The sequence below is a fragment of the Glycine soja genome, chromosome 4 (genome assembly GCF_004193775.1).
Source record: "Glycine soja cultivar W05 chromosome 4, ASM419377v2, whole genome shotgun sequence".
In the NCBI taxonomy this organism is placed as follows: domain Eukaryota; kingdom Viridiplantae; phylum Streptophyta; class Magnoliopsida; order Fabales; family Fabaceae; genus Glycine; species Glycine soja.
This window is the reverse complement of record NC_041005.1, coordinates 34677686-34695363: the sequence shown is the minus strand read 5'-3', so window position 1 is coordinate 34695363 and position 17678 is coordinate 34677686. Positions and strand designations below refer to the sequence as shown.

Genomic DNA, 17678 nt, shown 5'->3' with positions numbered 1-17678 from the left:
GGTCACCAAGACCAAGGAAGTTTCACACAAACAAATTTATTTCAAATTTTTATTATATAAAGAATTATTATCCTATCCTATACAAGTTAAAAAGCTAGGACTTGAAATATAGAAATAATAAGAAAAAGGACAGTTGACAGGATAAAAGTTAAAAAAATAAATAAAGAAATAATGCAGAAAAATAAGGAAAAAAAATAAGAAGGGACAGGTGGCAGGAGGATAGAGCACCTTGACGCTAGTAAGTGCCTAACACACAAATCGAATCGACCTGAACTGCTTCTTCACATTTTTTTTCTAGTGATTCCACAACGTGTCCTAACTCTGAAGTCCCCTTACTCTTGGTTATTCTACTCTTCTTTCTCCTCCTCAGAACCTCAAACACCAAAACCAAGCATTACAATTCCCAATTTCACAGAAACACCAGAATTAATAAAACACATAACAACAAAAGAAGTTAGTTTTCTCTGTTCCTTTTAAAATTTCCCTATCCGCGTTCATGTTTTACCATTTTCTTCTATTTTTTTTATGTTACAAATAAGGGGAAATTTCTCGTGTTGAATTTTGCAGGTGAAAAATGGCGAGCTCAGTGGAGAAGGAGGGTGGCGCGAGCGAGGAAACTTTCTCTGTGGAGCTTCCTGCTCCACCTGGTTGGAAGAAGCTGGTTTGCCACCGTTTCTTCTGTTTCTCCTTTTCTGCGTTTTTTTTGCACTGTTTCGCTTTAACTATTTCATTTTGTTGAAATTCCCTGCTTAAATTACGGTAATTCGTTTGTTTTGTTGCGTCACCCTTCTTGCTTTGGCGTCGATGTGGGCCTTTTTTTCTTTCTCGCGATATTCGGTCTCCACCGCTTGATTCCGAGCCTCGGTGACCATACATGAATTAGGGCTTTTTGTGGATTTCGTTAGTTTGTGTTAAATTGTGTCATGTTGAATTCACGTGCTTCGAAATTCACATTCAAGTGTCCGTTAGGGTTTTGTGGTCGCGCCCAATATTTTTCTGTATCAAGAAACGCGTTTTGATTGATTCTGTTGGGTCTTACGTAAATATATCCGTAGACACGTTTATCACCTTTATTGGCGAAGTTGGTAATATATTCCAAGATATTGCTGCCTTCCCTTCTGTACTTTTTTTTTTTTTTATCAGCTCCTTCCCTTCACTACTACTTGACTTTTAATTATGACTGCTCAATTTTTCAGGCCATAAATTTAAATTTGACATTAATATATTTTAGCTTACTTTAGTTTTGTATTTTTTAAAAATAAATCCAGTAATAAGCGGTTATTGCTGGATTGTTCTTGTTCTAGCGTATGTGTTTATTGCATTAAACTTGTTTGAATATGGCTGCCTGCATATTAGCTGCTGTTGTTTGATTTACCCTCCACAAACAATTATAGTGTGTATAAATTGCCAAATAAAGTACTTGTTCATAACGATAAGTGAATGTGCAGAACAGCTTTTCAGAGAAACAGAAAAGTGTTTATGTTGAATTGCTGGAATAAAGTCATTATTTTATGTTTTCCTGGATGCTTTTTTCAAATACGTAGTTTTGGGGGACTGTGGTTAGCTTTCAAAAGAGGAGAAAAGAAGAGAAGTTACAAAAATTTGGAGATCCAACGTAATTTTGCATTCTCAGAGTCTGGTTGGTCAAGATGTCTATCAAAGGTAGGGGGTGGAATTTTTCCTTGTCTAATAATATTTAAAAAATTTATTTTTAATAAATAATGACTTTTATAGAAATATTTAGTATTTATAGTTTGTTTAGTGGAAGTCACATTTACAAATTTATTACAAAAAGATTTTTATTAGTTCTCATTAAGTTTCATTAATCTTCATTAACTCTCATTATATACAAACCACCTAAAAGTGTAAAAGTCCAATGCGGGATGCAAGGCATTCAGTCATGCTAATTCAATAAAAAAGTGTCACAGTTCAAGTTTGCTGTGCATAAGCAAGATCAGCCTGTTATGAACACAGCAGGACCATATATGTATATATGTAAAGCCTGAAGAAGGGGACCAGGACTCCTGCCTGCCCCCTCTAAATGTCTTTATGTTTTTATGATGTTCTACTACCGCTATTATGCTGAGCTGATTATCTGATTTTTTTGTAGCGTTTATCTCACTTGAAATCACAGGGCATCAAATAATTCAGCAGATCATACTCTTGTTGTTGACTTTAGTTGTTTTGAATACATTGCATTACTGGTTGTGCTGAAAAGCTGTGTTACTCTAGATTTTCTCTTTCAAATTGGTGAGGTTAGACTCCAAGCAACTGTTGTTAAGATCACGATTTAGATCCTGTAATTGCACGATCTCATATACATCAGGAGCCCCCTTCCTTGCTAATTCATGCCACAGATTGTGAAGGAGTGGGATCTCAGTGGCATTGCAATCTTCATTGCTCAATTGTGGGATCAACGATCCCCTGCGAGTAGAAACAGAAATATGGGTCCAGTTTGCATAGTAGTCAATCATACTGTAATTACGGGGTGGTGGAGTGGAACGGCCCCCCACTGCTCTTGAGGCACTTGTTTCAGAGTGCCTGGCCATTGCGCTGCCATTTGTGGCGCTAATCATGGTGTTTTGCATCTGCTCATCTTGTTTGCACTGTTGCCAGACAGCCATTGTCATCTCCGTCTGTGTTCTCTTCTCTGCCATCTTCCATAGGAAATTAGGGTTTCAGTTGCACTTTGATTACAGCGGTGACACTCCGCTAACACTTACCAGAGAAGTTGATGGGTCCTAGGGTTTCAGGGGACTTGAGCCAAACATTTTTCTGTTCTCTTATTTTCTGGTTTGATTTGTTGGGCCTCAATTCGAGCCCTATTTTGCTTCTCTTTTGTTGTTTTTTTATGTAAAACATTACATAATATAATAAACTAAAGAATAACAGTAATAAAAAATATAATAAACTAAAAAAAATATATGATATAATAAATTAAAGAATAATATTATAATAGTATATAAAAGTATGTATTATATGCAAGTGTTTTAGGTAGGGAAACGTAGAAAGATGATCCTAGTTACTAACCCTGAGGTATGAGTTTCCATCCCCCTCCTGATCCTATGTACGATCTTGATTTCAACAACCTCGCTCCAAGCTGTGAGTATCTTTCTATATTTTCCGATATAGCTTTTACAAATTGACATTCTTCTCAGAGTATTATGACTTGTTTTATTTATCAGAACCTTTCCCTAGTCCCTTTTCTCAAAAGAGGTTGAAAAATAAAAATTGACATGGGTTAGAAAAATTGTGATAAATTGACATTTGGTGCCTTAGATGCAACAGAATTTGTCATTCATAATTTATGATTTCAAGATGTTATCTGATTTTCTTTTTCACAACTAATGTTCAAAACTTATTGGGCATCAAATCATTCAACTGGTCATTCTTGGCAATGATGTTTTAATGCTTCATGTCATTAATGAATTGGTTAGATTTAAACTTTTTGGGGATGCTGTGTGCCACACTGTTATTGTAATGTTTAATACAGTATCATAGAATCATGTATTGCCATATCATTAAAATGATTACACAGCCCACATCAGATTGACCTCCAAGCCTCATCTACAAGGGACAGAAATGCGAATAAGAATTTAGTTAGAGAAGAAATAAAGGATTCTAATGTCATGAGGAGAGATTGGTGGAGAGCCGGGATTCTTTTTTTTTTTTTTTGAGGGGGGGCGGGGGGGCGGGGGGTTCTATGTAATTTGATGAAACTGAACATTGAAACCAAGAGTCAGACAGCTCTGTAAAACCATGAAAGTCACTAAAATGTGGCTGTCATATCTTAAAAAGCTAATAAAACTGATTAGAAAACAATAATTTTGTCAAGAGATTTGCTCTTTATATCTTTAGATGTTACTGTAACTTTCTATCTGCAAGAGTTTCATACTATGGGATCTAAGTGTAATTGTGATGTGAAAGTAGTGAATATAGCTTTATTCTTATCGTTAGGGTCTACTTTAAGAAGTCAATAACAACCAAAATCTTGTATATGTTATGATTGTTGTTTTGTTGCTTGCTTTCTCCTGTAAGATGATTCACAAATCACATACTGTATTTCATTGCAGTTCATCCCAAAGAAAGCTGGTACCCCAAAGAAAAACGAGATTGTGTTCACTGCACCAACAGGAGAGGAGATCAATAACAGGAAGCAGCTGGAAAAATATTTGAAAGCACACCCTGGTGGTCCAGCTGTATCAGAATTTGACTGGGGCACTGGTGAGACCCCAAGAAGATCTACAAGAATCAGTGAGAAGGCAAAGGCAGCTCCTCCAATAGAAAGCGAGCCCCCAAAGAAACGTACTAAAAGATCATCAGCTTCACAAAAGGAAACTTCCCAGGAAGAAAAAGAAGAGAAGACAAAGGAAGCGGAAATGCAAGAAGCTGATTACACCACTAAGGATGATAATGATATAGAGAAGGAAAAGGATGTTGTAATGGAAAATCAAGATGTCAAGAGTGTGGAAGATACAGATGTCAACAAATCCACTCATTCTGGAGAAGCTAAAGCTGGAGAAAATGTTGAGGTACCTATTGAAAAGGACAAAGGAATTGAGGTCTCTGAAGTTTTTCTGAGAAAGGATGAAGAAAAGATTGAGCAACCACAGGAAGAGACAAAAGAATATCGTGGATCTGGGGAGCCAGAGAAATTGGAAACATGCACTATTGCTGACAAAAAGGTTGAAGTGGAAGGAGTGAATAAAGAGGAAAACATCAAAAGTACTCGTGAATTTGAAGCTGAGGAAATAGAAGGAACAAAAGTGAATAGTGAAGAATATCACAAGCTTGATGAGATAAACAAGGCTGAAGCAGAGTTGACCATGAATGGCAATCATGGGAGCTGAACTGGCGAGGTCAAAAAGCCTGGAACAGGGAATAGATTAATAAGTTCTCGGCATCTCTCCTCTCATTCTGACCCCTTTGGATCTGTGTTTGAAGATGACTTTAGTTTTTGTTAATGTTATTTATCTGATTGTTTATTGAAACAATATACAATTTTAGAGCATAGACCTATAAGGTACCATCCATGGGTGTATTGGACATACGTGTAGCTTCTAGTTGCTATTGTAACATTCTGTTGTAAGATATGTAATATGGACCAGTAATGGATCAATTTCGTAAAAGAGCTTACTCGTTATTATATTAACGTCTACCACTCTAGTTAAGTCGCGTCCATACTTAAAATGGAAAATGATTTTATTATGATATACTTAACGTCTAACGGACTGTCAAATCAATTGCCATCCCTTATTGAAATTAAATAGTTAGTTTTCAAATAATTTGATTTGTGTGAATTAAATAATTTACTTATTTTTATTTTTTATCTATTTTATCTTAGTTTAAATTCTGAAATTTTATTGCAATTTTTAATTTTTAATTTTTAATTTTTTTTCCTTATTCTGCCAATTCTGTTTTAATCCTTATTTTGTGTTGATAGTTTATGCTAATTCGATCTCAGAGGCCAACAGGCCAACATTTCTAAACAATCCTGAGATCAAAAGAGCTTGTCGCAAGAACAACACTAACACAAGGAAAAGAAGGATGGCTTGAGCAAATTGCGGAAACAGTGGTAATGATAGAAATGAGGAGAATGGAGACAATGTGGTTGACATGATAGAAATGAGGAGAATGGAGACAAGGAAAAGCACACTTACACGACTATCTCACCCCCCCCCCATGGTGAGGATCACTACCAATATTGTGCTCCCTTACACTGGGGACCAAAATTGTGAGTTGAGGCATAGGCTAATCCACATGATTGAGAGAATGGAGTTCCATGGCTTGTGTTTGAAGATCTTGTTCTTCATCTAAAGAAATTCCTAAGGCTCACGACATAATCAAGAGACCAACTACAGCGCTAGACTACGTCAAATAGGTTGCCTTCCCATTCTCACTGATAGGAAAGATTGAAGACAGGCTCTATGACCTACCAGACCGAAGCATTAACACTTGGGATCAGTGTTCAACATAGTTCTTGAAGAAATTCTTCCTAGTAGCAAAATCTGAGCAACTGGTAAGAGAAATTGAGAATTTTGCTCAATATGAGCAAGAGTCCTTATCAAAAACTTGGGACAATTTAAGGGATTGCAAAAGAGTTGTGCATACCATGGCTACTCACCATAGAGGCCAGTCCACATTTTCTAGGGAGGCCAACAAAACTGGACCGGGCCCTGATGTTGTTATAGGGGAAAACCTCGTGCATAAATTAACTAATGTAGCAGTAGAAATTATTGAGGCCATGGCTTCAAATGCCTGTAAAAATACAGGAGATAGAAGGATTCTCAAGAGGCCAATTGGAGTGCACCAAGTGGAAGCCAGTTCATCTAACACAACTATTCATCAAAAGTTGGATGTTCTGGCAAAGCATATAGAAACCTTAATGAAGGCACTGATTCAAATGATGACACCTGCTCCCTTACCCTGTCTGTGATCAATATAGGGAGACGGGTCATACAAGAGGATATTGCTCATTTGCCAAGGCAGTTTAGGAAATGCATTATGCAGAACACTCCAATAGAAACAATTATGATCCCCACTCCAACACTTTCAATTCAGGATGGAATTGAAGGATCACCCTAACCATTTTTGGGGAGAGCAGAAGAACCAAAATGTGTACAAACATCTTGATAAACATCAAATTTATCGTATTTTCATATGCAATTTGAGACGTTTATTTGATACTTTAATATACTTTAGGCTTTGTTTTGAATCAAATTCGTTATGCTTTCAATTTTTAATATATTTTAGATTGGAATTACAATTTTTAAAGTTTTAATATGATTTTGTGAGTTTTTATAGAGAAATAGGGAAATTTTACAAAGTAGCCTCACTCAAGCCAGCTCAAACAGAGGAGAAGATGAAATTTTATAGAAGATATCTCGCTTAAGTGAGGAGCGCCCAAAAATTGAATTAATTCAAAAAAAAGATAATTGTGGAGATGTAGCTCGAAGATAAATCAAGAAAATCACTTGAAAGATAATTGCAACAATTAAAACAACTTATATCAGTTAAAGAGATAATTTCCTTGTATCGATTATATTATTTTGTAAATTAAAGAGATTATTTTCCTCTACTAAACACATTTATTGTTCTATAAATAGGGACGCATAGGCATCAACAAGAAAAATGCTTGTACACACCACCCTTCACTAAAAACCCTCTTCTCTTCTGTTTTCTTGTATTTCATGAGTGACTAGTTTCTTTCTTAACTAGAAGAGGAAAGGATTGAATCCTATTTGATGTAATTTTTTCACATTAATATATTTTTTATGTTCATTAATATTTTTTTTTATGTTCATTATACTTAATGCTTTATGAGTCTGCACACCTCATAGATGATTCCAGGAACTGATGTGCACTTTGATGAGTCTCGTTGAAACCCGAACAAAATCGAATAATTAATTGGGGTTATCTCTAGGGATAGAATAATCTTGGTTAAGCCTCACTAATTCCCAAATGATAATGTTGATTGCTTGTGAGGGTTTGCCAATGGATTGAGAATCAAGGAAAGTGATTTAGGGTTTATCACCTAAGAGATTAGGGATAGAATACATTAGTGAATTGGGGATGAATGATATAACGATGTAGAAGTGTGAGGAATTGCATCAAATAGGGAGATTCTGAGTACAATCTTAACATCTCAACATTATTGTTTCCATCTACAATTATTATTGCGTCAACAAGTAACTTCTTAACTTGTCTTTTGATTTATGTTATTAAATTTTCAATACATTAATCTCTCTAGAAAAATATATATTTTATTTTCTGTTTTGATTAGTTTTAGATTTAGGTAGTTTAAAATATACAAATACAAAAATATCTTTATCTGAAAGGTTTTAATTTGAATATTCATCCTTGCTTTATTCCCTTGGGAGATGACCTCAGCTTTGGTTTAGTACTACAATTGGGATTCGGTTATACTTGGATGACGTAAATCCTAATTAAAACGTTAACACATCCTCACCTACAAAAAAAAAATTAGAATCAGAGGCTTAGGCAGGATAAGAGGAGGCCAACTATGTAGGAGACGATGATGGAGCTTATGTCCAAGAGTGATCAAAGGATTAAGTCCTTGAAATCAACAGTGTCAAACCTTGTCACTCTTATGTCTCAAAGGGCTCATGGTACAATGCCTTCTCACACTAAAGCAAATCCCAAGGAGGAATTGAATGTTCTAACTACAAGGAATAAGAGACCAATTGCCAAGCTGAAGAAGAAGGACAAAGTGGCTCTGCCACCTTAGAAGAAAATTCTTACAAAAGAGAGTCCATAAAAAGAAAAGGAGAAGAAAAAAAAGATACTAACAACTCTTCAGGTAAGTGTTCCTTTCCTTCAAAGAGTAGAAGACAAGAGTGAGGATAGGCTATTTTCAAAATTTGTGAAAATGTTGAAATATTTGCACATAAATATTCCTTTCGTTGAAGAAATTGCTAAAATGCCAAAGTATGCCAAATACTAAAAAGAAATCATTTCAAATAAAGGAAAGTTGATGAAATTTGCAACAATTATCCTCAACAAGGAGCGCTCTGCTATGAGTTTAAAGAAGTTACCTCCTAAGCTTAAGGATCCAGGGAGTTTTTCAATCCCTTGTGTCATTGGAAACTTGTCCTTTTATAGAGCATTGTGTGATTTTGGTGCTATCGTTTGTCTTATTCTGTTTATAAGAAGTTGGGGTCACAAGAATCCCAACCCACTAACATTTCCATTCATCTTGTAGATAGGGCACTTACTTACCCGGGGGGAATAATGGAGAATTTTTTGGTGAAAGTCGGAAAGTTCATCTTTCCCATTGACTTTGTAATCCTGGACATGGAGGAGGATGAAGAAGTCCCAATCATTTTGGGATGACCTTTCCTAAACACTCGAGGGGCCTTGATTGATGTCAGAGAAGGGAAATTGACTTCGAGGTTAGGTGATGAGGTGGAAGTGCTTATAATACTTGGTTCTTCACAAAGCTCTTCCTCCTCCTGTAATTTTGTGCAAGCTAGACCTCACCCAAGTGTGGGGAGGAAAAATCCTCTAAAGGATAATGTCACTCCAAAGAACCTATAAAAGGAAAGAGGAATAAGAAAAAGAAAGATGACACCACCACTCAAGCACCTAGTTGTATAGTGGATGATCTTGCTAAGGGATTGTTGCGAGAAAGGGACATCACCCTATTCAAGGGTGGTTGATTTATCTCCTTTTCGACTGCCAAGCTTGGGATGTTAAACAAGTGATATCCAAGAGGCAACCTGTGAATGCACTGGCCTTTGAGTTAGACGTATCCTTTTTATTTTATTTTTTCTACCTTTTAATTTTGCACAAACAAGCTTAGACAATTTAAAATCTTTGTCCTTTTGATAATTCTTATTTTTTGTGTTCCTTCTCTATTTTCAGGTTATGCTTCAGTTTACGCTTTTTGCATTTGGGGGCACTACATCTCTTAAGTGTAGGGAGGGGTTTTCATTGCGCACAGTTTGTACCACCCCATGACTTGTATTATTGTGGTGCTTGTGTATTCATGTGTCAATGTAATTGTTTTCATTCTATGATGTGTTTTATTTAATTCAAGAAATTTGTTTTTAAAGAGCCCCTTAAAAAATGTGTGTTTTGGACTTGCAATTAGTTGATCGGTGTTCTCCTTGGTTTTTTGGAACATTAACAAGAAAATATATGGATGAATAGTTCTTCTTTGAGCTAAGCCACTAGAAATGAGAGTTTTGAACCTTATTTTATTCACTGTGTGATGTTTGGTTTGCCTGGGTTCTCTTGCACTTGGTTATTGTCATACCCTAATTTCGTCCGGGGACCATTTGTTTGGTGGGATGCGACCTTCGCTTGACCACTTCAGGGTACTTGGCACCCATCGTTAGACAATCCGTGAAATTCCGCAACATGTCGGGAGTTGAAAGGAAGTGTTAATGCGCAATCCGTAAAGTTCCCTAACATTCCGGAAGCCAAAAAGGGGATGATTGCGTAATCCGTAAGGTTTCGTGACTTTACGGAAAGAAAACAAGTATCGTTATGTAATTCGTAAAGTTCCGTAACTTTACGGAAAAAGAATAAGCAAAAAAAGGGGGCAGAGGGGGTGTATTTAGTAAATAGGGATGTGCAAATAGCAACCACCTTCCTCTTTTCCCCGGGGAAGGAAGGCAGAACAAATTCGTTCAACCCTCCTGGTATCTGAGAATCACTTAAAATTAGTGAGAAAAATTGTTTCCGTGAAGAAAATCCAAGCCGAGGCGCTTCCGTAACGCTTCCGAGAAGTTTCCATGGGCGATTTCGCGAAGGTTTTCCACTGTTCTTCATCGTTCTTCGTTCGTTCTTCGGTCTTCAACCGGTAAGTTCCCAAAATCAAACCTTTCAATTCATTCTATGTGCTCTTAGTTGTCCCCACTTGTTTCGGGTGCTTTTATTTTTATTTCCTTTACTTTCTGTACCCCTTTTTGACGTGCTTTAGTCATTTATTTAAGTCACTTTCTCGCCTAATAAAAAAATAAAATAAATTTCCACTGATCATTTGAGTTGTAATATCTTTTAATTTCTGTTAGAATAAAATCCGGCCGATCTTTCATGCCGTAACCACGTTTAAAACCAAAAAGAGGCAAAATAATAATATAATAATAAAAAAATGTCTTTTAATAAAATAATCAAAAAAATCAATCGGACGTTTTTCTTTGGGATTTTCTTTCTTAATCGAATTGACTAATAACCAAAGTAAAACTAAGGCTAAAATCAATTCATAAACCAAGCTTTTGTCATCACCTAAAAAACCATTTTTTAAGGTCCAACACCTTGAAATGGTCTTTTCCGCTTTTATTGGTTAAACGTGGATTTTTAAAAAGCCTAAAATCAATACATAAGCTTTGTCACCTCTTTCAAAAAAATCCAGAGATCATTAATGGTCCAATGCCTTAATGTTTTCTCTCCTTTCAAAAGAATCGAAAGATCGTTTAATGGTCCAACGCCTTAAATGAGCTTTTATTCAATCAAAATATGTCTTGCAAAAAAAGGATAAAAACAACTTAACCAACGTTTAGTTCTTAAAGAACTACGTAGGTCTGATTTCCTTATCACAATTGAGGAATACGTAGGAGCAAGGGAAACACCCTTGTCAACCTCAAAAAGATAAAAAAATATAAAAGGCATAGAAAGACATAAAAAGCGTAAAAAAGGGAAGATAAAACAAATTGAAGTCATATTTGCACACTTGATTAAAGGCTGTCGTCCCTTGTGACGGACGCGTGGGGTGCTAATACCTTCCCCGTGCGTAAATATAACTCCCGAACCTTTCACACTTAAAGTTCGTAGACCACGCCTTTTCCGGTTTTTCCGACGTTTTCCTCGAATAAACGTTGGTGGCGACTCCGCGCATTTTCCTTCCTTGGAAGATGCACCCGTGAGTCTCGCGTCGCCCTCCCGCCGAAGGGTAGGTTGTGACAGTTATATTTTGAAATGCATATCCTTGAATGATTTTTCTTGTGTGCATGAATTGATGAGGCTATTTTTAGGCATTTATTATTGAACTCGGAATTTTGTTTTAATAGAACCCTTAGTTGCCTATGTTTGAGCCTTGTTGAAAAGGAAGATATTTAGGTTACTCAGAAAAAGCATTTGTCTCCTCAGTTAGTGTCATCATGTCTGGGGTGGGGTATGTGATGCGCCTTTTTGCTATCATGTTAGCTCTTTACCCGCCTTACATTGCAGCCTAGCCCCATTACACCTTGTGATGCCTCACTTTCATACTTGCTAGATTATTGTTTGAGTTGAGTTTATTGACAGGTATATTGAGTTGCATGCTTCCTGAGTGTGGTTAGAGTGCTTATTGTAATGCCCTAAAATTTCCCTAATTGTAAATTGATGTTTAATGTATTTCTTATGTTCTTTGATTATTTGATTGATTTGGATGAGTCGAGGTGTTGCGTGAACTAGCCATGCTGATGTTGAGTTATGTGGAGTTTTATTGACTTAGGTTGAAATTATGAGATTTCAAGTTTTACCTTAACCGTTCTTTGCTTTCAAATTTGGACTCTAGGTTCCTAACCCACTTCCCCACGGTTTAACCATTGGTTATAAAAAAGATGCCTCTTCAACACTATATTTGACCCCAAATGTTATTATTAACCTTGTTTTTGAAATGTATATTAAATTCCCTTCAGTTTGGTATATGGAACACTATGTGATGTGATCCTGACTAGGAGCGGATCGCTTGATATAGGCTACGGAGATTTAGATGACGCCACTTCCAGTGAAGGAAGATAAGTCTGGGTAGATGCCACAAGGATTACCTTGATAAGTCTGTGATTGGTTCAACAAGGAACCCAAAGAGAAGCTCTCACCAAATTTTATGAAAATGCCAAAAGTCCCTTTATTGAAAACAAAAACCAATACTTATAGTGTATCTGAACAAAAAGATAAAAATAGACACGAGCCTTCTAAACAGTTTGGGCCAAAATTACAATAAATAAAAATGATAACTAAAAAAACATATTTAACTTGGACCTTCAAATTAGTTTGGGCCTTCAGCAACAATTAATAGTCTTGGTAGTGCCTCTGCCTCTGGGCCTTCATCTTTCTCCACTTGGGCCTTCAATCATCATCAATGGCAGCTATACAAATGACTAGCCTTGTCTCTATGACATGTTAGGCCTGTTTAAGTCTGCCTCTGGTCATGGGCCCTTCAAGTGCTTCATGGTCCTTGCCCTTAGTTGTGCCCTCATCACTGTGTTGGGCTTGTTTAAGTCTGCCTCTGGTCATGGGCCCTTTAAGTGCTTCATGGTCCTTGCCTTTAGTTGTGTCCTCATCACTATGTTTAGACTGATGAACGTGAATGAGAGAGGTCTCTGAGCGACGTAGAGAGGAGATAATGGGGAGCTCACGATAGGTAAGGGAAGTTTATTATAATTTGCAGGTTTTGATACCATAGTTAAGGTCAAGGAACCTAACTATGGGGATGTATAACTATCCCTGTTGCATGTTGGTTTTCAAGAAAAATTGTGTTTTTGACTAATGGGATGTCGTATATTTGTTATTGATGAATGAAATTGTGAATGATGTTGTTGTTGTAACAATTGAATTTTTTTTGGGAAAAGTCTTAATTATAGAGGAGACTCTACCCAAAATTTGATATTTGTTCTTCTATTTACTTCTTTTTTAAATTTTTAATGGGCTTAAGAGTTTGTTTTGTAAACCACAGTTCCCATCTTTATTTTAGAATTTTTCCCTAAAATACCTGTCTTGCTATATTATGGATTGTGTTGTCTGAAGACTTAGGGAGTGTGAATCCCAAGCATGAAATTTATATGCATATATATGGAATGTGATTACGGATGATGTTGTTATCGATGATAATGTTGATATGAGGTGGTGTTGTTATTGATGATAATATTAGTAAAGAATGATGTTGTTATTGTGATAATATTGATATGAGAATGATGTTGTTATTGATGATGTTGTTGATGTTGGTAACGTCATTGAGATGAAATGATGTTGATGATGATAATGTCATTGAGATGAGATGATGTTTATGTTTAAAATGATATTGAGATGACATGATGTTGATGTTGGTAATGACATTAAGATGAGATGTTGTTGACATTGAAAACGTCATTGTGATGATGTATGTTATGTATGTACATGGGGAGTGCAGTGGCCATGATGTGGTGGGAGAAATAGAGTAGTTAAAGAGTTTTAAGCATCTATGAAGAAGTTTTGGCTTTTACATGCCCAACTCCCTTGAGTGACATTTGTATTGGTTGTTATCTTGGTTGTTGCATCTTAGTACATTTGATATCTGTTTTGCATTGTGTATCATTATAGTGTGTGTGAAGAAAAGTTTCTAAGCTAGAAAAATTTCTTTAGAGGCAAAAACTCTTTGTTTTAATCGATTACAACCTCATTGTAATTGATTACAATAAGCTGTTTGAAGCTTGTAGAGTTAAGTCTCGTATCGGTTTAATCGATTACTGATATCTCGTAATCAATTACACTATTGTTTGAGACAATGACTAATGACTGATTTAGTCAAGAGTCTCTACTTTAATCAATTACCTAGTGGATTAATCAATTACTTCTCTCTCATTCATGTGCTCAGAGATGAACAAGAACACTTTAATCGATTACATTTTTCTTGAGTATTTTTCTAGATGTTGGATGAACACTTTAATCGATTACTTAGATAATCTAATTGATTACTTTGTTAAAATAATCGATTATCTTATAGATTTAATTGATTATATACAGTTATAACTAATTTCTCTATAAATAACAGTGTTCACATATACACATCATGAGATCATTAGAGAATACTCAATACATCTCGAAAATAATTTCTTAGTCTCAGAATGAGCAAGATTTCGTGTTTTCATTAGTGGATAATAGAAGAAAATATGAGGATATTTTCTTCAAAGTGAGTTGTGTCTTTTGAGTATAAGAAGATCAACTTCTCAATCCAACAAGGTTTTTGTGGAAATATTGGTCAGGTTGTATTTCTCCTACTTGGTTTTTCTTGTGTATGGTTTTTACATGGTTTTTGTTTTTATGTGTGAATTGCTTACAACATGCTAGAATATGGTTTTCTAGTTTGGGCTAAATGGTAGGGTTCTCTTAGGCTTATATTCACAAAGGATCCTAGTGTTGGGTGCCTTAGTCTCTTTTTTTGGGGTGGGAATTGTAGATTGGTTGTGATTTCTTGTAAGGATTTTTGATGCATAGTGGAAATCTAACTCGGGTTGTGGATTAGATAACTGGATTAGCTTCTTTAGAAATAGAGAGTGAACCAATATAAAAGATTGTGTCTTTCTTCTCTTGCTCTAATCTTTTTCTCTCATTCAAGGTTTAATCAACTCATTCATGTATTAAACAAGTTTTTCACAAAGATTCAAGTTTTATAATTGTGAAAGAAAGGATGTTAACAAAGGATGATGTTTAAGAAAGGATTGATTAAGTATTGATTACGTTCGATTCATATTTGTTTTGTGATACGATCCAAGTAAAAAGTATTTGTTTACTATGTTTTTTTTAAAAGGTATATTTTGTTTTGAAAACTAATTCACCTCCCTTCTTGGTTTATTGAGTTCCATCATCTTTTTCAGATATGACGACAGGCACTCGACCCTTGGTTGAGTGAACGATACGCGATACCATGCCCAAGACTATAACAACATTGTACATCCTCCCATTTCTTTGGATGTGGGATAAATAGCTCCACACATTTCTCTACACAAATGTGTTAAACATGTCAAACCCTAGTTGTACAGGCCAGCCCGATCAAGATCTATTAACAAGGATAGATACATTAGGTGAACTTTGTTCCTTGACTTTTCCAGCATCAACACCCCATCAATCATTCCTAAAATATATGCCCCACAATGGGCTGCTAGTTGCTGTGGTGTAGGTTCTGCTGGTCAAAAAGGGAAGCAACCCTTATAGACTAGTTACAAAACTTATAGACTAGTTTATTTTTTCCAAACTTGAGTTTCGGAAGACCAATTACCAAGTCTTTCCTAACTAGATGATTTAAATGATGCATGTTAATGTGTGCAGCCCTACGATGCCACAACCAAGAATCATCTATTTTCTCACCAAGCAACTTAGCTCATGAAAAGATGCATGCTCAACATTCAACATAAAAATATTACCTATTCTCTTACCAATGTGGACAACTTTACGGAATATGGCTTCACTTATAAGACAACAATTTTTGTTGAATTCAATCTTGAAGCCTTTATCACAAAGTTGACTAATGCTAAAAATGTTATGCTTTAATCCATCCATATATAACATTTTTTATTTGAGTTTTGTGTTGATTCCTGATATTTCCTTCTTCCATTATTTTTCCTTTGTTATTCTCTCTAAATGTAACGACTCGCCTCATCGCAAAATAATCCCAATGTCATCACGTCGGCTTGGCGGCTCCACAAAAAAATCTCACTTCATGTACTCTACTCTCTCATTCTGCTCCCACGAACAAAGGTTCATGATCATCACAGGTACCAACCACACAGTACAAAAATTGCAAAGGTGAGTTTATTATAAAAGAAATTAACACAAAAATCAAATAAGCATAATTAGCGAGAAAACATTAACAAATACCATAAGCATACACAAACATCCATTAGTCTAACATACACTCAACAAGTAGTCATCATCCATCCATAATTCCAATCAATCATGCTCAATATGATGCATGCACCTAACCTCAACTCTTAAATGCAATGTGGTACCATTCATCAAGGAAATATCTTAAGCGTGTCCACACGACACTCTTACTTTGGAAAACTAGGCAGTAAGTGTCGAGGTCACCCTGTCGTGCACAGGCAACTCCCCCCCCCCCATGGTGATTAGCCTGAGTCTCAAGGGAGTTCCAAATCGAGTGACACACCCCCAAGTACAAGTATTCCCCCTCATGAGAAACTACAAGTACTTACTGACAAAGTTTATACTATTTCCATGCAATATGAAGTACGAAACATGGGCACCATTAATGCACTGACTGTGGATAATTAAAGATTCTAAGCCATCCCCCTTCAGAGATGTTTAAAACTCTTTAACCACTATATTTCCCCCACCAGGGATATCCAACATGGTCACTGCACCCCCCATGTACATACACATCACACATTATCACAATGACATTTTCAACATCAACAACATCTCATCTCAATGTCATTATAAACATCAACATCATCATCTCAATGTCATTCTCAAAAATCAATATCATCTCATCTCAATGTCATTCACAACATCAACATCAACATCATCTCATCTCATGACATTATCAACAACAACACCATCTCATATCAACATAATCATCAATAACAACATCATCTCATATCAACATTATCATAAACACCAACATCGTCTCATATCAATTATTATCAATATCATCTTCAATTACAACATCATTTTCTATCAACATTATCATAAGCATCAATGTCACCTTATATCAATTAATATCATGAATAACAATATCATCAGTAAATCACATTTCGCATATACACACATATGTAGTTCATGCTTGAGATTCACACTCCTCAGGTCTTCAGACAACACAAGTCTAATAAAAACAATAATTCCATTTATCAATAATAGACGTATCACATCCCATTAGTCAAAACCATTGTTTTTCTTGAAAACCAGCATGCAACAAGGACAAGCATACATCCCGATAGTTAGGTTCCTTGATCCTCACTATGGTATTGAAAACCGTAAATTATAATAAACTCCCCTCACCTATCATGATTTCTCCGTCAATTCCTCTTTGTGTCGCTCATAGACCTTTCTTGTTCATGTTTGTTAGTCCAAAAGCAAGGTTCTATATACCAAATTGAAGGAAATTTAGTATAGATTTCAAAAACAAGGTTAATAACAACATTCGGGCTCAATTACCCCTGTCAAAACATAAAGGGATAAGGGGTGTTTCAAATTCTACTAAAAGGAGATGTCATTTTGAAATTCCGACCACGCCAATGTGACTAGGGTTTAGTGAAGGTCACGAAAATAACATCAATTTAATAAAAAGATAACTTTTACAATGTCTCATTTTCAAGGGTTTTTCAAAGAAAGTATAAAAACACCCTATTACAGTACCCAAAACATAAGAGGCACTAAGAGAAACTCAAACTAACTAAGAGAAAGGCTTAGAAGTCAAGATTACCTCAGAGAAGCTACGAAAGAAAGGATTGAGGAAT

General features: G+C 35.8%; 1 protein-coding gene across 1 annotated transcript; it reads left to right on the top strand.

The window, feature by feature from the left end:
• The first annotated feature begins 288 nt into the window (after positions 1 to 288).
• On the top strand, positions 289 to 5152 carry LOC114409614 (methyl-CpG-binding domain-containing protein 10-like). Its single transcript, XM_028373119.1, has 3 exons — positions 289 to 453; positions 568 to 661; positions 4074 to 5152. The coding sequence occupies exons 2-3, from the start codon at positions 575 to 577 to the stop codon at positions 4848 to 4850; spliced, it is 864 nt and encodes a 287-aa protein (XP_028228920.1). The 5' UTR covers positions 289 to 453; positions 568 to 574; the 3' UTR covers positions 4851 to 5152.
• Positions 5153 to 17678: the final 12526 nt, after the last annotated feature.